Source organism: Arachis hypogaea, chromosome 3 (assembly GCF_003086295.3).
Source record: "Arachis hypogaea cultivar Tifrunner chromosome 3, arahy.Tifrunner.gnm2.J5K5, whole genome shotgun sequence".
In the NCBI taxonomy this organism is placed as follows: Eukaryota; Viridiplantae; Streptophyta; class Magnoliopsida; order Fabales; family Fabaceae; genus Arachis; species Arachis hypogaea.
This window is the reverse complement of record NC_092038.1, coordinates 47109828-47131946: the sequence shown is the minus strand read 5'-3', so window position 1 is coordinate 47131946 and position 22119 is coordinate 47109828. Positions and strand designations below refer to the sequence as shown.

General features: G+C 36.4%; 2 protein-coding genes across 3 annotated transcripts; one reads left to right on the top strand and one right to left on the bottom strand.

The window, feature by feature from the left end:
* Positions 1 to 12113: 12113 nt before the first annotated feature.
* Positions 12114 to 16513, top strand: LOC112790507 (DNA repair protein RAD7). The gene is made up of 6 exons (XM_025832946.3): positions 12114 to 13908; positions 14214 to 14647; positions 14933 to 15094; positions 15434 to 15509; positions 15757 to 15912; positions 16045 to 16513. The coding sequence occupies exons 1-6, from the start codon at positions 12502 to 12504 to the stop codon at positions 16189 to 16191; spliced, it is 2382 nt and encodes a 793-aa protein (XP_025688731.1). The 5' UTR covers positions 12114 to 12501; the 3' UTR covers positions 16192 to 16513.
* A 1224-nt stretch (positions 16514 to 17737) lies between these two features.
* On the bottom strand, positions 17738 to 20813 carry LOC112790506 (GCN5-related N-acetyltransferase 6, chloroplastic). 2 transcript variants are annotated; one of them, XM_025832944.2, is made up of 9 exons: positions 20388 to 20813; positions 20028 to 20274; positions 19880 to 19932; positions 19357 to 19393; positions 19204 to 19269; positions 18970 to 19074; positions 18714 to 18867; positions 18539 to 18615; positions 17738 to 18128 (listed from the first exon to the last, which is right to left on the bottom strand). In XM_025832944.2, exons 1-9 carry the CDS (start codon positions 20495 to 20497, stop codon positions 18063 to 18065), a joined length of 915 nt encoding a protein of 304 aa, XP_025688729.1. In that variant the 5' UTR covers positions 20498 to 20813; the 3' UTR covers positions 17738 to 18062. The 2 variants fall into 2 exon arrangements, with proteins under 2 accessions (XP_025688729.1, XP_025688730.1); XM_025832945.2 differs by having other exon boundaries at positions 20394 to 20812.
* Positions 20814 to 22119: the final 1306 nt, after the last annotated feature.

Here is a 22119-nt window from a genome sequence, read left to right as displayed (position 1 = left end):
ACTGCTACTTCAGAGACAAAAAAACTCCTCTCCTCTTCACTCCTCACCGTGAAACCATCAATCTTGTCTCGTCTCCTCTCCTCAAACATCGCCGACCGCCGACCGCCGACCGCTGACTGCCGCGTCTCATCTCCTCTCCTTCTCGAATATCACCGAACCGTCTCCTCTCCTCTCCTTTGTGTCTCCTCTCCTCAGCGCCGCCTCCCAACCCTTGAGTGGCTCGGTCGCTCACTGCAGGTCTCGATCTCACTGTGGCGGCCACGTCGTCCTCTCCTCGTCGCTGGTCTTCAGCTCTTCACTGGTCTGCCCTTTTTCTCCGTCAGGTAAGTCAGTCTTATGGCTTTGAAATTTTTGTTGTTGAGTTCTATTTAGGATTGATTTGATTCTGGATTTCTGATTTAGAGTAATTAAGTTTAGAGTTCTAAATTTTCTGGTTATGATTTCTATTTAGGGTTGATTTGATTTTGAATTTTTGATTTAGGGTAATTAGGTTTCTGATTCTGATTTCTATTTAGGGTTATTTGATTCTGAATTTTTAAATTTGGGTAATTAGGTTCTGAGTTCTAAATTTGTGATTCTAATTTCTATTTTGGTATTTTAATTTTTTTTATAATTTTCTGGTGATTATTACCAGATCAATGTGTTTTTTGAATCTAAAAAATTTGCAACATTCACCCTGGTTTGATATCAAATTATCGACATGCAATTTCTAAATCCGTTGATTTCCTTTGAAGCATGCTTAAAGAATATTCATGCATCTCTTCAGTTACATGAATAGCAATTATTAATTTTATGTATCAATTTTGAATTTTAGCATTTATGTCTTCTAAAGTGATTTTGACAATTGTAACTCGCAGATTTTATTTTATTTGATTTGGGATTAAAGTGATTTTGATTCATAAAGATGAATAGTTATTTGAATGCCTAATTTTTATTTTTTTTAAATAGTTCGCTTGTAATAATTCATATATGTGGATTAGATAGAAACTTCAAATTTAGTTGAGCCAAAAGTCATGTGGAGTGTTTGTCTCTTAGCGTGCACTCTCCTAATACTACCAATTATAATGATGGATTGTCATGTCTAAAGAAAATTAGCATCAAATTAGGCATTATAAACATAATGTTGACGAGATTAATAACATATATATTTATTGATTTTCTAATTCTGTTGATTTTCTTTGAAGCATGCTTAAGGAATATTCATCCATCTCTTCAGTTACATGAATAGCAATTGTTAATTTCATGATTTATAACTCACAGATTTTATTTGATTTGATTTGGAATTAAAGTGATTTTGATTCATGATTGAGAATATTTTGATTCATGATTGGAATTAAAGTGATTTTATATTATTGACTTATTGAGTTATTATATGATTTTAACTTTAAATTGTTTTCTTGTCGATGTAGGATTCAAGTAAGTCAGAATCTACCATCACTACCATTACGGGATGAAAGGAAGATTGAGACGGTGGAATTATATTTTTATGATGTCATGAACTTTATTTGGTTGTTTATGAATATGGTTGGTTGATTATGTAATATTTGGTTGTTTGTGGATATGTTTGGATGTTTATGTTTGTTATTATTGTTATTTAAGTCTTTAAAGACTATGGATATTATGTTTGTAATGGCAATTGAGAATTATCTTTGATTTTCTCTAATTTTTTTCATTTTTTTCAATTTTTTTAATTTTTACAAAAATCCGCGGATATCTGCGGAGACCCAGGTCCCCGGCGGATATGGGGTCCCCGTTACCCGTCATGGGGACGGGGAGGGGACGGGGCGGGGACGGGGAAAGATATTGGGGGCGGGGGGCGGGGGCATGTCTCCGCCCCATGGGGACCCGTTGCCATCCCTAATATCAAGTAATACTTGATGCAAGGGTAAAATCAAAGCTAAAAGAGCATGTTGAGCATCAAGTTCAAACAAGAATTGACACAAACAAAATTAGTCATAAGCATGAGAGCGTTTGGTCCCATCCTAACTCATTGATGACGAGGCATAAAAACAAAGAATGATGAGTCAGGAAGGACTAAAGCACTAGTCTCGTGTGTAGGACAAATATTACATTAATGCAACAAGTCACGAAGCACCAAAATAATGCAAGAAAGTCTCAACAATTGAGTATAAGGATTCAACACCATTATTAAAATGAAAAAAACTTAGAAAATAAAATAAAAACAGGCTATAAAAAAATTGAAATGCAAAGAATAGAAGTATACAAATGTAATAAACAAAAGAAAATGGAAGAGGAGGAAAAAAACTCTCTTTTTTTTAGCGACGTGAACGCGTCATACATGCCCACGCGCCGATACGGGAGTTGGCAGAAGGACGCGTACGCACTAGGTGCGCACACGTGCGGGTAGTGTTGGGCCTGGGCTTGATGTTAGCCCAGAGTTAGCACAACTCTCGGGTTGTGATGATAGTGCAGCTTTGTGACACATCGACGCGTACGCGCACCCTGACTTTAAGCGCAGAGCTTAGTGGTTGCACAACGTTGACCTAACTCTCTGGATTCAAGAATGATGCTGCATTTGCGGATGGATGCGTGCGCGTACAGCGTGCGCGCGCGTCCTTCCCCTTTTTTTTTCCAGAAATACTAAAAACAGCTAAAAATTTCCCTAACACTACCTTCGACTCAAAACCAAGCAAAATTGTAAAAATACAAAAAATATTTTTGGCTTTTTGAGACTTTTCAAATACAAGCAAGGGAGACTTGCTCCACAAGTAGCTAACAACCAAATTATTAAAACAATGATATAAAGAGAAAAACTACATACAATGGAAACTCAAATCACTTATTAATCAAATTTAGAAGAGAGTGGAAAGAGTTTACCATGGTGGGGTGTGTCCCACCTAGCACTTTTATTTATTGTCCTTAAGTTGGACTTATGGGGAGCTCCTCATCAAGGTGGCTTGTGCTTGAACTCATCTTAGAACTCCCACCAATGCTTGGTTCTCCATTGTGCCCCAAGATTTCTCATGAGTTTCACCAAGTCTTGATGGAGTTCTTCACAAGCTTGGGGCTCCCAAAGTCGATCCTCTTCTTGTAATCCGGGATCCCACACCTTATTTTCACACCCGTCTTGAAGTTTATCATTATTAATCCTTCCGGGTAGCAAGCAAGATGAATTCTCGATGAAGTGCCCAACAATCCTCCTAGACCCCTCTAATTGAGCATTAGTCCAACCTTTGCATCTAATCTTTGAAGTATCAACCATGATGAGCCTTGATTTGCAACGCCAACCACGAAACATCTTTCTTTTACGCTTCATCCCACAAAATGCTCTAAGTTGACCATTCATTTCAAGCAAACCATACTCAAGTGGGACAAGAAAGCTAAGAGATAAGAGGTTTGCCCACTTGAATGAGAGAATGGATGGTGATGGCTTGGGGAGAGGTATTTCCAATGTCCTTCCAATCTTTACTCCCTTGTGTTCTTCCTTGGTTACCTCCACCTCTTGACAAACTTCTTTAATTTCAATCCTTTGTTCGTCAACTTCATCTAATTCTTCTCCATCACTCAAATCATAAATGGGAGGAAGAGAGAAATCTACCTCTATATTGCTCTCTATCTCATTAGGAGAAACTTCTTCAAGTTCAAAGGATTCACCACCAAGAAGTTTGGATGCATGATCTTCATCACCAAGGGAACTCAATTCTTACTTCATTCCTTCCAAGTATTCATTCAAAAATTATTTTGGAGGTTGTGCACTCTCCTCCTCAATATCAATTTCAATCTTCTTGGAGGGGTTCTCTTTAACTTTAGATTCCCATGGCGATTCTGCATCTCCTAGATCTTCAACCACTTCTTCCTTTTCTTCAATGATTATAGGTTCCTCCAATTGTTCTAACAAAAAGTGGCATTCCTCCTTCTCCACCAGAGTTTCCAATATCTTTTTTATGCTATGCTCTTCCTTGGACTCTTCACATGTAGCTAGGGAAGTCTCTTGAGTATTCAAGCATTGGGAGGCTAATTGGCTTACCACCTCGGTCAAGGTAGCCATAACTTATTGCACATCCCTTTTTATTTCATCTTGCCCTAGCAAAATAAGGCCAAGGGTTTCATCCATTGAGGAATGGGGTGGATAGGAAGGTTCATCAATTTGGAGAAAGGATTCATGATAAGAAGGTGGTTCCTTTTGGTAAGGGTGTGAAGGTGGTAGTTCTTGGAAGTAATTACATTGGAATTCGGGTGGTTCTATGTATGGCTCATGTGTCTCAAAAGGTGGTTGGTATGGCAGATAAGAATTAGGGTCATGTGGAGGTGTTTGGTGAAAAAAAGCTTGTGAGTATGGTTGAGAGCTATATTGAGGATATGGCTCATAGGCATATGGTGGTGGTTCTTGATAGTCACAAGGAAATTCACTATAGCCGTTGGATAGGTATGCATCATGGAATGGCTCTTGTTCATAGTGTATTGGTGGAGGTTGTTGCCATGAAGATTGATGATATGCATATGGCTCCTCCCACCTTTGAATATCCCATCCTTGATGCATGTTGTCATTGAAATTCACATCTCCTACAACATAGTTAGAACCAAACTCATAGCCAAAGTGAGAATTCATGATAGCAAGGGAAAATGAAAGCAAAAACTAGTAAGAAATAATGAAAACAAACTACTAAAACTAGCAACAATCAACAAAGAAGCATATTCACAATATTCACATATGTACAATAACCAATAACACAACACCATTGCAATTCCCCGACAACGGTGCCATTTTGATGAACGAAAAATTGACGGTTTAGAATTTCACAAATGAAATCTCGTTGCAAGTATAGTTTCTAAACCAACAATAATCCTTTCATACAAAAATTTATTTGTCACAAGTACAAACCCCTAAAATTATAAACCGAAGTATTCAAACCTCGGGTCGTTCTCCCTAGGAATTGCAACAAAGTGTTCTTGTTATTAGTTATGAGTTATGTTTGGGGTTTTGATAAGAGGCATGAAAGATAAATGGCAATGGAAGTAAACTAATAGCTAAAAAGGTCTTGACAAGGTTTGGTGGTCAAGGATCTCTATCCCGATCACTAACCACAACATGAAAATTGGCAAGGATCAATTTCATTAAATCATCCTCTGACTAGTAGTAGAGGAAAGTCAAATGAGCTATATCAATCCTAGTCCATAAGTTCTAACTCTCCACTAATTCAATTAGTGAGAACTAGAGTCAATGCATCCCAATCATCAATTACTTGGATATTAGTAACTCAAGAGTTCCTAAGTTACCTTTGCAAGCCAAGAGCACTAAAATTTTACTCTAACATCCTTCCAAGCATTTCATCAAACACTTAGAAGGCATAAAAGGAAAAGCATAGTAAAATTGCAAGGAAAGTAAATCTACACTACTCAATTGCAAGGAATTAAACAACAACAAATGAAATGAACAATAAAGGTACATGAAAAGATAAATTGCATTAAAGAGAAATAGAAGAACAAAAATGCATCAACATAAAAGTAGAGAATTACAAGAATTAAATGCTAAACTAGAGAGAAGAGATGTCGAAGAAGAAGAATTACAAAAGGAAAAGTGAATCAAAGCTTGAAATTAACCTAGATATAAGAATTCCTAATCTAGATCTAACCTAATCCTAATTCTAGAGAGAAGTGAGAGCTTCTCTCTCTAAAAACTAACTTTCCCTCCAAAACTTAAACTAAAACTAACTATGACTAAAGATGCCTCATCCCTCTTCAATCCTTGGGTTAAATAGCATCAGAAATGAGTTGGATTGGGCTCAAAATGCTCCAAAAATCGCTGGCCACGAGTTGCATTAAGTGAATTACGTGCACCCATCAGTGTGTACACGTACAGTGCACGCACACATCCTTAGACGCATGGAAACCAAGGCAAATCTTATATCAATTTGAAGCCCCAGATGTTAGCTTTCCAACGCAACTGAAACCGCATCATTTTTACCTCTATAGCTCAAGTTACGGTCGATTAAGTGCGAAGAGGTTGGGCTTGATAGCTTTGCGATTCCTTCATTCCTTCATGAGTTCTCCATTTCTACATGCTTTTTTTCTTCATTCCATCAATCCAATCTTTGTCTCCTAAACCTAAAATCACTTAGCAAACATATCAAGGAACCTAATAGAATCAAGGTGAATTAAATCTAGCTATTTTAATACCTAAAAAGCATGTTTTCACTCTTAAGCACAATTAAAGGGGAATGTACAAAACCATGCTATTTCATTGGATATATGGGAGAAAAGTTGACAAAACCCTCTAAATTCAACACAAGATAAACCCTAAAATTGGGGTTTATCAAACATTCGCGTGTCCATCTTATTCAAGAAGCGCGTCATCCAGGGGCGACCTTTCGTAACGCGTCTCAGGAACGGATTCGGTACAAATCGAGGCCCATTGTAAGACAACCATGTAGTAGGATTACCCAGTGGCCTAAGCCTAGCTCGGTACACCCGCCAAACTTGGTCCATCTTATACACATCATGCACATACCCTTTCCAATCCAGTCAATGATTTGCACAACATGCAAATACATGTCGATAAGGAATCCGGTCCACCTGGAATTCACCACAGTTACATCATTGTCAACGGAGGTCGACGGCATATTCCAGTCCACTTGGCATCTCACGCACCTCAAAGACCTCATTCTGCCAGTCGAAGTAACTGACCTGGATGTTTCCTGATGCTAGCTGGTTTGCATGCAACTTTGAGGTCACGAGCTCAGAAAAAACATGCCCAGCATTAACCCGTGCTTCCGCCTCAGCTCTTTTTCGGGTGAACAACTCGTTAAGCCTGTAGATGTTGCTTGACAAGAGCAGTGATAGGGAGATTGCGTGCACCCCACAACACTGAGTTGATACATTCCACTTGGTTCGTCGTCATGTGGCTCCATCAGTAGCCACCATCAAATGCCAACGCATACTGTTCGTGGGAAATTCGGTCTAACCAGTTAGTGTAAGCCTCGCCTCGTTCTCATAAACACTGGTAACGCACTTCGTACTCATGCACCATCCGCGAATAACTTGCACGATAACAAAAAACAATTGTAAAAAAATGGATGACAAGCACTTGTTAAAGGTAACTCTATTAGCAACGAACTTAGAATTACTCAACGTTACCTATATTGATGACCAGTTTTTGTAGGTACAGTGCCTTGAATTTTCTCAGAAAATTTGACTCTATATGCCTGATGCAAAACATGTGGAAAGCTCTGAGAGGTCAAGCTCCGTTATTGCGTGCCACAACTGCATTGATGGATTCGTGCCGGTCGGTAGTGCACGGATTTGTGATAATCAACAATGGCGCCAATAAACTTGGTAGCGCTCTCAAACATGAATCACACTTTGTCACAACTCCGCACAACTAACCAGTAAGTGCACTGGGTCGTCCAAGTAATACCTTACGTGAGTAAGGGTCGATCCCACGGAGATTGTAGGTATGAAGCAAGCTAAGGTCATCTTGTAAATCTCAGTTAGGCGGATAATAAAAGGTTATGGAGTTTTTGAATAATAAATAAATAAACAGAAAATAAAGATAGAGTTACTCATGTAATTTAATGGTGGGAATTTCAGATAAGTGTATGGAGATGCTGTATTCCTTCTGAATCTCTGCTTTCCTGCTGCTTTCATACAATCCTTCTTACTCCTTTCCATGGCAAGCTGTATGTAGGGCATCACCGTTGTCAATGGCTACATCCCATCCTCTCAGTAAAAAAGGTCCAAATGCTCTTGTCACAGCACGACTAATCATCTGTCGGTTCTCGATCATGTCGGAATAGAATCCATTGATTCTTTTGCGTTTGTCATCACGCCCAACAATCGCGAGTTTGAAACTCGTCAGAGTCATTCAATACCCGAATCCTACTCGGAATACCACAGACAAGGTTTAGACTTTCCGGATTCTCATGAATGCCGCCATCAATTCTAGCTTATACCACGAAGATTCTAATCTCACGGAATGGAAGGCTCGGTTGTCAGGCGAGGGGCAACCATGCATCGTGTATCAGGAATCCAAGAGATACGCACCCTAGCTCTCGCTTGTAGAACGGAAGTGGTTGTCAGGCACGCGTTCATAAGGATGGATAATGATGAGTGTCACGGATCATCACATCCATCAGGTTGAAGTACGAATGGTATCTTAGAACAGGAATAAATTGAATTGAATAGAAAATAGTAGTAATTGCATTAAAACTCGAGGTACAGCAGAGCTCCACACCCTTAATCTATGGTGTGTAGAGACTCCACCGTTGAAAATACATAAGTGAAAGGGGTCCAGGCATGGCCGAATGGCTAGCCCCCAAAACGTGATCACAGGATCAAAATACCATCCAGGATCCAGGATGTCTAATACAATAATAAAATGTCCTATTTATACTAGACTAGCTACTAGGGTTTACAGAAGTAAGTAATTGATGCAGAAATCCACTTCCAGGGCCCACTTGGTGTGTGCTTGGGCTGAACTTGAACTTTACACGTGCATAGGCTTCTTTTGGAGTTGAACGCCAAGTTGTAACGTGTGTTTGGCGTTCAACTCTGGTTCGTGATATGTTTCTGGTGTTTGACTCCAGAATGCAGCATGGAACTGGCGTTGAGCGCCAGTTTACGTCGTCTAATCTCGAATAAAGTATGAACTATTATATATTTATGGAAAGCTCTGGATGTCTACTTTCCAACACCGTTGAGAGCGCGCCATTTGGAGTTCTGTAGCTTGAGAAAATCTATTTCGAGTGCAGGGAGGTCAGAATCCAATAGCATCAGCAGTCCTTTGTCAGCCTTTTATCAGAGTTTTGCTCAAGTCCCTTAATTTCAGCCAGAAATTACCTGAAATCACAGAAAAATACACAAACTCATAGTAAAGTCCAGAAATGTGAATTTAGCATAAAAACTAATGAAAACATCCCTAAAAGTAAATATATCCTACTAAAAACTACCTAAAAACAATGCCAAAAAGCGTATAAATTATCCGTTCATCAGTCGGATATCAGCCACACACCATCCCGAGTGACAACATGTTGTCGCAGGTTACTGAGAAAAAAGTGCCACTCATCAGAAGTCTCTCCCTCCACAATAGCAAATGCAATTGGGACGATATTGTTGTTGTCATCCTGTGAAACTGCCACTAAAAGACAACCCTTATACTTTCCGTACAAGTGAGTCCCTTCTACCTGGACAATTGGCTTACAATGTCGGAATGTTCTAATGCAGTGGTAATAACTCCAAAATACTCTACGCAATACCCGAATATCAGTCACCAAGTCATCACTTTGATATGCAGGCATAGTCTCAAAATGGACGACAGTTGATGGCTCCTTATGATACATGGCCTCAAACCATATAGGCAATGCTTCGTACGATGCTTCCCAACCTCCATATATTTTTTCTACTGCCTTTTGCTTAGCCAACCATGCTTTCCGATAACTGACGGTGTAGTTGAACTTCGATTGCACTTCTGCAATAACTGATTTTACCTTTAACGAGGGGTCAGCTTTGACCAACGGCTTGATGACTTCTGCAATTGTGATCGAATCCAGCTTAGAATGATCCTGAGAAATATTGGCTCTAATACAGGTATGACTACCATTATACCTCCTTATAACCCAACAGTGCTTCCTGCTGATCATGGTAACCCTGACAAGTCAATCACACCCTGACTCATACTGTGTACACTTGGCATAAAATGTCAACTGCTCTGACTCATACACCCGGTAGTCTACACTTCTTCGAATGGTATACTCTTTCATTGCCTTAATAACAGCTTCCCTGAAACTGAATTCCATCCCAACGGCAAATTCACCTTATGCGACAATAGAAATTTCTGTGGCGAAGGCAGCCGAACAGAAAATACTTAATACATGAATATTTAATAAACAAAACTAGAAGTAAATCAATACTCACAGCATCAATTATGATATAAATAAGTTGTACATCTGGTCATTATCTCATTCTAAACAAAATAACAATATAAACACGTAATTAAATACTGATTAATAAATACTAATTTTTTTTAACTAAATCAATAACTAACTAACAATATTATTATCTTAAACTTAACTAAATAAACCGATAAACAAATGCTAGTTGAGTATATTTTCACACTTCACTTAACTATTTGATCTATCGGTCAATCTAAATTATTACAAGCTTCTAATCCTATTTATAAATATAGGCAACCACGTACCTGCACTTATATATTTCTAAAACTCTGGAACATGCATGGCATCCAAATCCAAAACTCGCATTCAAGATGGCTCCTCAAACAGCACTTCGTTTGCTAGTGCATTTGCCACGTCTGTCACATTTGGAGCTATGATGCCGTTACCTTGATCTTCATCACCGTCTGGACCAACAACCTCGTAATTGCTTTCGAACTCTTCTTCACTGTCACTATTGTAATCTTCATGTACAATATTCCGGTCGACCTCAGATTGTTCGAACTCAACGTACAACTCGATGAACGAGATTTGAGCACGACTTTCAATATACATTGAAAACATCTCTTGTAAACTCGCTTCGTCCATTACATATTTGGTTTAAAATTGGACGAATCCACTAAACACCGGTATGGGATATCTGTATAAAATACAATATATTTTCCTTGACATCTCTATTTTCTTACAGATCACACCTTTGAGCTCTTTAAATGAGATTGTGAAGGGAATAACAACATCTAACGGATTTTCAAAAATGAATTTTACTCCTTCAAATGTTTGTAACAAAAAATGGCCAAAATAATACACTTTTAAAAGAACTCTGTCATTCATTTCTCTCACTCTATTAAATAACAATAGAAACTACACTACCAGATTTTTGGGCTACATACCAAGAGGGAGAAAAACACAAATGAAAGAAACCAGAGGAAGAAGCCGAGCAAGATGAAGAAGAAGAAGACGGGGTTTGAGACTCTTCTACGAGTTACACACTTTTATATATACAATATCCATAAATCAGACCCACCGATTAGGGAGAACTGATTCAAATTAAATTTAAAAAATACAACTTGGACCGTGCGACTTCATTTTTAGATATATACAAAAAATCATATATATATATATATATATATATATATATATATATATATATATATATATATATATATATATATATACCGTCCGATTTGCATGCTGTGAAATTCAAATTTCAGCTCCTGTCAAATCAAACTCTCCAACTTGTTAGCCAATTTTTTCCAATACAAAATTTGGACCGTACGAGTTCTAACCCCTGCCACTCACATAAAGCTGTCCCACTATTTGGTTTAACAAGCCCTATTTCCATATTCAGGCACATCACATTTATGGTTCCATAACGAAAAAATTGAGCCTGTAAAGCATTGTAAGTGTCCTAAATTCAGTTTTTACCCTATAAGATAGGAGCTTCTAACAAGCCTTGGTCTAAATTTGTTAAATTAAGACGAAATTGAACCAGCATCAAACTTAATCTCATTTTCACTTAATATTTCTCACGTGTTTGTTCTTTAATGCAAGAGTGTATTTATGTAACATTAATCAATTTCAAAGTTATCAAATATTCTTCCTTAATTTTGCTAGCAATAGTTGCAAAATTGAAATAAAACATATAAATTGTGCTGATAATAGCTACAAAATTAAGAGATGATTAAGAAAAATATAATTCATTTTACAATGATTTAAAACGAAAAATATTTCGTAAAATGCCACAATTAGGGTTCAAAGTTCAAACACGAGTCATGTACTAGTCCGGCTACTAGGCCAAACAAATAGCAAATTCTTATGTTATGAGGCCATTTTATTTTCCTAAATATTGTACATATCCTAAATTCAAAATTAAATTAATTTTTTTATATTTATTTTATTAAATTTGATATGTTATTATACAATAATTTATAGTAATAATTAACATGTAATTATGTTTATATAAAATTAATAATTAAAAATTATTAAAAAATAATTTTATTAAATATATTAAATTATTAAATAAATTTTAATTATCAATTTTATATAAAAATAACTACCAAGTAAATTTTTACTTAAATTACTAGTTGAATTACTGTTGATCATGTGATTTGACTGCATTTACTGATGCAGGTTCGATGTTGACTTTTGATTATGAAAATACCTCTGAATTCAATTCCGATAAAAACGAAAAAGGAAAATAAAAATAATAAAATAACGATATGGCGGGAAAGATAGACCGGTACATCAAGTGTACAGGAGAAGTTTCTCTTCCCTCCTTTCCAGAAAACCTAACGCAAGACACTCTGCCGCTCGCCCTTCTCAATTATCTCTCCCAACTCTCCACTCTCTACACTCTGCAGTCTGCACTTAAAACCAAGGTTCCTGCTTTTGCCAACTAAACCAACCACTTGGATTCCTCTTTCTTTCCTCCTTCGATGACATAATTAATCCCTCGCCAATAACCTACCAAAAAAGTATTCTCGCTTTCAAAAAAAAAAAAAACTTATTTTTCTCTCTAGATCTCCAAATCTCTCTCTCTTCATTCCCCCTCCCCTCTTTTCACTTGTTCCACTTGCACTTCACTCTCACTCACACAATGGTACCTACCAAAACTACACCAAAATCTTCAAAAACCATCGACTCTATGCATCCGCACACTCCCACCCAAACCAACGAACCCTCTTCGTTTCCCCCTCGTAGACGCAGTCTCCGCCTCAATTCCATTCCAAACTCCGATCCTCCCCAATTCGGTGCTGTCGATGGTTCAACCGCAACCGCCGTTAGGGTTTCCAATGACACCGACTCTGGCCCCACCGGAAACGCCGCCAGTGGAAAGGGAAAAAGAAAGGGCAGGTCAGCTGTTTCCGGAACAGCAACTGTCAAGTTGGACGAGAGTGGGAAGGGTTTTCTGAACTTACGGTCAGGAAAGAAGGTTCTCATGAGAGGAATGGAAGCAAACCAATATAACGCTGTCAGTAACGGCGATCCGGGAAGTGGTAGCGCCAAGCGTGGTAGGAAAACCATATCACAGAAAAGCGAAGAAGAAGAAGAAGAAGAGCAGCAAAAGTGTGAAACGAAGGACACAAATAGTTATGTTGATGCGGTGAAGATCGAGAAGCAGAATATTGATGAGGGTTTGGAAAATGTTGTTTCTGGTAATAGTGGGAAGAGGAAACTGGGCGGCGGTAGCAGCAGCAGAGATGCGGTTACGGTGGAAGTTGGAAGCATGAGTGTGGGACGAAGGAGACTCAGCAGGGAAGAGAAAGGGAAATCTGCGGTTGTTGCTAATGGCGAACCACCACGCAATGCTGTTGCTCATGAAACTACATTGGAGAATGGATCAGATGCCAAGCTCCCTTCAGAAGAGGGTAATGCAGTTCCTGTCCAAATGAGAGCTCGAGAACGATCAAGAGACACTAACAACAACAACAATAACAATGGTAATCAAAGAGAGCATGGCTCGAATAGGATGGACCGGTTTAGGGACATAGCCAGGGAGAACGCATCCCGATTTGCTCATTTCACTGCTGAAGATGAAGAAAACACCAATGACAATTCGGTTCCTGAGCCTGAAGTTGAGCATGAGATTGAGGATTGGCCAGGTCCTTTCTCAACGGCTATGAAGATCATACGGGATAGGGAGAAGAAGAGTTTTCAAACAGGGTGTGGGCCTTCGGAAAGAAGCTTAGTGGAGTCTATTAAGTGGGTTCCTAAGAGGAATCAAGCGCTAACCGGTAGAAAGTTCTTGGCCCCTTCATTGCAGGAGCTTTGCCTTGATATTCTTGCTCGGAATGTTGATGACATAGCTTCACTTGACAGTGTGCCTGATTCCCTGAGGCACAGGCTTAGCCAATTGTTGTGTGACTCGGATAGGATTACCGATCACTTTTTTGGACTACTTGTTTGTGGATCGCCCACAGAGATTCGGTTGAGGAATTGCTCTTGGCTGTCGGAGGAGCACTTTATTAAATGTTTCCAAATGTGTGACACTACCAATTTGGTGGTACGTCCTTCTATGTAATATGCTCGTTTTGAACTTATGTGTTAACGGTGATTCATCTCACGTATAGTTTAGTGTTAGATTTTCTATTAAGTTTATGTTTGACTTATTTGCCAGTATTTATGGTACTATATTTTGCTATATTTTGATTGTGTAACTGGGAATCTTTGTTCTTTTTAAAAGGTTTATATTCTTGGCTTGTTCAATTTCAATTGTATTGTTGAAGATTTGATTAACTTCTTGTCTGCTTCTATTATTAACATCACAGATACCTGAGTTCTGGTTATTTTTATTTACATTTTGAATAGGTGCTGCAACTCGACCAGTGTGGGCGATGTTTGGCAGATTATGTAATATATGCTACTTTGGCACAATCAAGGGGGCACTTGCCTAGATTAACTAGCCTATCCATTACGGGTGCATGTCGTCTTTCAGATTTAGGGTTGCGAGCACTTGTCTCTTCTGCTCCAGCACTTAGATCAGTCAACCTCAGCCGGTGCTCCCTTCTCACATCTTCTGGCATTTTTCATTTGGCTGAATCATTAAGATCTCTTCTAAAGGAATTGTATCTCGATGAATGCAATGGCATTGATGCTGCACTGGTTCTGCCAGCACTTCTGGAGCTTGAACATTTGGAAGTTTTGTCAGTAGCCAGTGTTAAAACTGTTTGTGATGAATTTGTCAAGGATTACATCACTGCTCGGGGTCACAACTTAAAAGAGCTCGTTTTACAAAATTGTGTGTAAGTACTAACTACTAAGTATTATCAGAGTTAGGTATGGTTGTTTCATGTCTGGAAACTCTTTTAAGATGTGATACATAAATTCAGTAAGTATTTTCCTGTGTATGACCGAAAATTTTATTTGAAACCGTCATTGTGGTTGGTTCAAACTTTGGTTGGCTGCTTATCGTATGTGGACTTAACTATTACTTGTGAATTTGGATACTTTTATTTCCCCTTGATTTAAACTCCATATTTTTCTATTATTGTCAAAACTTGTTGATTTACATTTCTTTTGATGTGCAGAAATGTGACAGATGCATCAATAAAAATCATTGCAGAACATTGTCATGGATTATGCGTGCTTGATATTATGCACTTGGAGACATTAACAGATTTATCCATAGGTTATCTAAGTAATCATTGCCGTGCACTTCATACACTGAAGCTTTGCCGTAATCATTTCAGGTCCTTATTTTCCCTGCTATCTTTCTCTTTAGTATAGACAGAGCATATATCTTTTCTTATTTTTATTAGGATGCTTCTTAGATCAGTCTGTTATTTGCAACAGACGACTCAAAATAGTTTCTAATGGTTTTTGCACTATCAAGACTGCTATATAAATTTTCGAATTTGAACTCTTATACATTTTTTATGCATCCAAAAGTGTTTGATTCCCTTGTAGTCTTCGATCTAAATGGTCCTTTGTACTCAGGATTTGAGATAATCAATTTTATCTAATTCAATATCTATGTTGGTAGGGTCTGCTACTAACTGTTAAATTTTTGTTCCCCTTTGCTAATGCAGTGATGAAGCCATTGCTGCATTTTTGGAGACAAGTGGGGAGTCCTTGCAAGAACTGTCACTTAATAGTGTTAAGAAGGTACTTCGTTTATTTGTCTCCGTGTTTCTCTCCCCATATGGCTATAAATGCTATATAACCCACCACATATGCACACTTAAGCATTTGTGAGGAGCTGGAATTGCTGTGTGGTTTACTAAGTGTCAAAACATCCTTCCTATTTGAGTTAGTATTCAAAAAAGGAAAAAGAAAAAGAAAAAAGAACTCTTTACACACGTGATAAGTTGTATTGTTTCAGTTTCTGAGGGCCAAGTTCTATTTAATGCAGGTTGGCTACCACACAGCCCTATCACTTGCAAGCCATGCAAAAAATTTGCGTGCTCTAGATCTATCTTGGTGCCGAAATTTGACAGACAATGCATTGGGTTTAATAGTAGATAGCTGCTCGTCACTGATATCACTTAATCTTTTTGGATGCACACAGGTATATCAATCATTATACTTCACGCCGTATCTATGGTCGAACTATGATGGCATCATAAAATATGGTGCAATGAATGTTGATTGGAGTAGTGGGACGTTGGAAAAAGGTTTTAATGTGATGTCTTTTCTGCAGGTAACAGATATTTTTCTGAAGGGCCACTCAAACATGCAGCTTGAGATAATTGGTTTGCAGAACTCTCCTTTGTTGCGTCATGTCAAAGTCCCTGATCCTTATCAGGGTGCTTTGAATTATTCGTCAGTATCCATGGATGGTGTATAAATTAGGATTAGTACCAGATATGAACTTACGTAGTAGTTGGTGACATTTTTGGCATAAGTAAAATATATTTCGATGTAAGAATGAGACCAGGTGAAAACTTTCTACCAATATGAATATGGAACAAATTCTAAAGGGTGTATGCTTATTATCGTGTAAATTTGTTGTTTACTTTTTATGTCTTTCCCAGAAACACTTTTGACACTCAAGTTGGGTTTCCCTTCAAAGAGTTATTGTAGATGCATATTTTGGTTGCTTAGGGAGTACCATATTCCCTGTTATTAGGATCAAATGATATGAGAAGGAATCGTGTACCTTTTTATTTTTTTACTTTGTTCAACAGAGCGAATCGTATCCCTTTATTAGAGAACAATTTCGCTACGTTATCAATAGCATTTCTGCCAATTTCTGCCAACTCTTGTTTATAATTGTGTTTAACAGAAATGTTTTTGTGGATGTGTTTAACAAAAATGTCTTTTTTATGACTGTATCTAATAGAAATGTCTTTATATATATATTTTCTGAATGTGTCTTCTTATACATGTGTTTAAAATACAATAATTAATTATTGTTAGTAATAAGTTAGCAGATAGTATATTGATACCCTATACTTTTCCATTAGAAAAATACATGTGATGTGATGCATGATTTAGGATCCTACTCGATTGGTGGTATGCATGGAGTATTTGACCAAGATCCAATTCCCATCCTACAAATTCTGATAAATGTGCAACTTTTCAGCCCCATTCTAACCAAAAAACATCTTGCAAAAATGTGCACTTGTTCACCTACTATGTGAGTGTCTAATGACCTGTAAAATAGAATCATCCTGAGCGTATAACACTGCCATGACTGCCAAAATAGAGTAGCACAACCCTATAACACTGCCATGACTGAAGACATATCTTGTCCATGGTGGACATGACATTGCTGCAGCATCTAGACGTGTTATTAAAACACCTAAGAATAAATTCAATTCAAAATGAAAAAGCAAGAATTTAGATATTAGTATACACGTAACACTAGGCTTTAAATTAAATTAATGTTAGCGTATAGTACAATGGAATTTCTATCGATAACATTCTTGATTCTGTTATGGCAATGTGCTACGATAAACTTCAAAATCTTGGACAAATGAATCAATTGAAAATTTCAAACCTCAAATGTCAAATGTTAAGGTCTAAACCTTATAAATACTAAAGGCCTCAATTGGCCTTTTTTTTATATCTAGTTTTAGGTATTAATATAGAAATTTAATTTTCATATACAGATAGTGTAAGAATTTTATACATTGTGTATTAACACATCAATAAAAATAATTAATTTTCAAAGATACTATTTAAAAATTCATCTAAATATATGAATCTAATTGAATCAATATGTAAAACTCTTAACATTGTTAGTGTATAATAATATAATTTAATAATTAAAATAGCAAAGTTATATATATATATATATATATATATATATATATATATATATATATATATATATATATATATATATATATATATATATATATATATGGCATGTCATTAACAAAGGGAAATACAAAAAAATGGGGATGGGATCATACCCACCAACATAAATCCAATAATTGCGAGATAAATTGGATCCATATTCAGTTTGTTCATTCTTAATATATCTGAGTTGTTTCTTTCGTCAAATTTAACTATGGGAAGAATAGAATCTGTTACATACTTGCATCTACAAAAAGAGCGATGCACTAAATAGGGGAGCTAATTACTTGCGAGTTGCGAACAACATAAACATATCTACATCCAATAATTACGGGAACATGAAGCGTTTTAAATTTGAAACTCGCACCAGCTCCAGAACCATCCAATTGAAGTATAACCAATAATCTTTTGTATTTAAGTCTGCAAACGTAGCAAGAATGTTTCCTCTAGCGACAATTTGGTGTTTGCCGTCTCAACCATCTGAAATACACCAAGGTTAGAAGCAATAAAATCTAGTACAAAAAATGGCGAAACTATTATTAGTGTGGAATCAACACTCCAACTAGTATAATAACATTTTGAAAATACCCAAGACCCATGCATCTATGAATCCTCAAAATTGAACAAAGAAACTTTATTCCCAAGAAATAATATGAATAATTTTAATATTTCAAGTTATGCGCTCCTGCGGTTTATTGATAATTGTTAGTTTATCAAAATTAGTAAATTGAAAATTAATGTTATAACATCAAAATACAAGCCACTTCATAGGTTTATAGAACATGGAACTTCCATCATCATAAGTTAAACAACCATGGTAAATCATAACCGATTTTTGACTTTTAACTAGAATTCAAAATAATGGAAAATAATTCATAAAACTTTGTTACCTGGAAGCCCAACTTCTGGTACAACATCTGTGCAGGCCTATTATTTCTATCAACATGAACATATATTTGAGTCACCCCTGTTAAAAACAGGAATTTATGTTAAACTTGTGGTCAAATGTGTGACGTATCAGGCATACATTGTAAGAGCGACTCTAACTTCAATGTTTCATATTACCATTATATTTTGCAGCTTCAATAGCAAAATATAACATGTTGCTCGCTATTCCCTGTTGTCGAGCTGGTTTGGTGACACATAAGTTTGCAATGTAGCCATATCTGCTCGGTGCCGTTCTGTCGATGCTAACAAAAAGTGGAGCCTTTACGTGTTCCTGAAGAAACAATTGAAAAGCTAAAGCATCACAACCATAAGGCTAAGCAGAACAAGAGATGCATTCATCAATAAGAAATTAGAAAATAATGAAGTGTAATACCCCGGGAAAGGTCTCGCCTTGCAGCAAATAGCGGATATTCAAATCAAGGGTTCCCACAACACTTTTTAATACTGAATGTTTTAAATTGTTGTGCTGCTTCCTTACCTGACAAACTTGACCCCAAATAATCAACTATCATCAAATCGTGAGGAACTTAACAAGTTTTCTTTCTCATATATAGGAACCTGAAATCTCAAGTAAACTAAATCAGGATCTAAGATGAGATTGATTTACCGTGATAATGCATGTGCAGGTCTCCCCATTTAGAACCTTGCACCGCCTTCTTAACGCAATAAATTCCTATGCAATAGGAATTCTTGTCAAGATTTTCATTTAAGACATACAATATATACACTGCACGAAGTAATAATTATCCCGAACCTCTACCTGCTCAGCAAATTTCCGTTTGAAGTTATCAATATATCTGGATAAAACACAACGAGAATCAGTGGCATGGTGGTACCCAGATTTTCATATACTGTGGATCAATGCAAACTTAATGGACCACCCTTCGGCTGATCCCTTCAGATGTCTCGATCAAAAACTACTAGTAGTTAAAACAATGCCCAACAATTCCTATTGACTATAAACTAAATTGGTTTTCAAAGAATTTCAGATTGAACACTTTGCTCCTGAATAAAATTTTAATCTCTAGAAGTCCTAGAGAATCATTTTGGTCCCTTCATCATTTTGAGACCTAATGGTCTTATAATAAAATTTGTTAGGGGCTTATACGTCCAATAAACATATTAAAAATTTGATTGAAAGCGAGGAATGAGTCTTAACAAAGACCAAAGTGTCCCATTTAAAATTTATTGGTGCCAACGTTTACTCGTACCTATCTTAATATGGTTTATATTTATATTATAGAATTCTCAAAAACCAAATTTCTGATGTATATGTATCATACCTTTCATACATTCTATTCTCCCATTGACATTCTGATCTCAGCCATGCCGCTGTCTACCACAACATTTAAAATAAACACATAAATACATAGAAATCAATGTTCCTTTCTTTAAAAAAAAAAAAAAATCAATATTCAATAAATGACATACCCAATATTCTTCATCAAGCACAGCTTCACGCGCAACAAATTCCCCGAATTCAAACCTATTTCCTTGAGCCACTTCTTGATCAGATGGCTGCAACCGTTCAAATCGAAGATTCTTGGACCCTAAATTTTCGGTTTTTGGAATCGGTGGCCTTAAATGCTGCACACAAAGTTCTTCTTTCTTCTTCAAATTAGTCGTCGTCTTATTATCATTAGTGTTTTCCAATATTGGGGAAGATTTCGTATGTGCCCTATTCGTGTTCAATATCCCAAAATAAATAAATAAATAAAAACCCAACAAAATAAAATGGTTCGAAAAAAAAAGAAGATATACGATGAAAGAAAAACAATATTTGAAAGTTACATGGACCATGAGGCAACAATTTTTGGGCATTTGAAACAGCTAATGGACCGATTGAAGAACAAAGCATGCAACTCAGGTCTGTGTGTTGGAATTGTTGCCATGGGAGGCATTCTTTCCTTTTGTTCACTGGTGATTCAACGGTTTGTTGAATGAAAAATAATGGAAATTGAGAAGAAAATTATGGCAATTATTTATGTTTTGGTAGCCTCAGCGCTCAGTTATTGAATTTGGATATACTTGCTGTGAAGCAACTAACCCCGCTTTTTTTTATATATTGTTCCACCATGCAAATATGTTGTGGAAGAGGGAGAAAATTACCCGCTGTTTTTGTGAAGAAAATTTGGTGATGATGGCAATATCTGTCGTGATTCTTGGCCATTAGTTGAGAGGTTCAGGATTTGGTGTTATTCGGAAGGTGTTCTCCAAATCTAATTCACTATCATTGAGTTATAATCATAGCTGCTCCAATGAATCAATGACACGTGGGTTAAATGGACCTCCATTCCTCTTTTAACAATCTAACTGTTTTAAATAGGAATGACAAGGAATATCCATGGACTCCTTTCGTTTTCGGTGTCAATAGAAAATTGCCTTTTATTTCTGCTCATTTTTTTTTTATGGGTTTTTATTTATTTTGTTCAGGCAGAAGCAAATATTCGTGAGTATTTGTAGATATTAAATTTAAAAAAATTATTTATGATAAAATTTTATATAATTTAATTGAAATATAATAAATTAAATCCAATTCAAATACATTCAATATTAGTAAATCTAATTATTCAACTAAATCTCCAACATACAAACTAAACTAAAATAAAAAATTTTTTAACTTAATAAATCTTGGTCGACGATTATAGTTTAATGATAATACTCCTTTCTTGTAATGATATAAATTTAAATAATTAGTTGGTGCAAATTTAGATATTATGCACATTATTAATTTGTTTTTAAATAAATTTGAAAAAAAATAAACATATACTTACATCATGTATAATTATATATAAAGGGTATTTAAGAAATTTCACTCTAGTGAAAATTTAACGGGTACTTCAACTCCTTCTCTCGTTCTCATTTATTTGTGGGGACGGATCCCCATTTCCATGAGGACTTAGCAGGTCTCCATTTTTTTCTCCATCGCGGTAATCCTAGCGAATGCCCACAGATTTGGATTATTTTTCAATCCCTCAATTAGAGCCTCTTGCTCCACAGAAAATATTAAAAAAGAGTCTTACTATATACATCTAAGTCTTTTTGACAACCAAGTCAAGCCAAGTTGGTCCAAACCCAACAAAACCCACTCACACAACATGCGTGTGAAATCACACCGTTCTTCTTCTTCGTGTTTCTTCGTGTGCTTTCTCCTCCTTTTTCTATTGGTGTTGTTGTTGCTGTATTTTATTTTTCTTTTTCTTTTCCTCCTATTCCTCATATGATATTACGTTATTTATTTATTTTAATTTTTTTCTTCTCTTTTTTTTGTTCTATTCTTTTTACCAAAGTGAAACAAGAAGAATTATGAGAAAATAAAATAAGAAAAAAAAAGATAAAAGAAAAGAAGCAATAGAAAATGAGGAGGAGGAAGAGGAAGAGTTTTGAATTATATAAAATTTATCATAACAATAACACCGAAATTTCTTAACAATAACACATAAATTTTTTAGTTTTGACACCGAAATTTTACTACAAAAACACAAAAATATCTTATTTAATGTTGCATTTTTTCTGTTGCTCT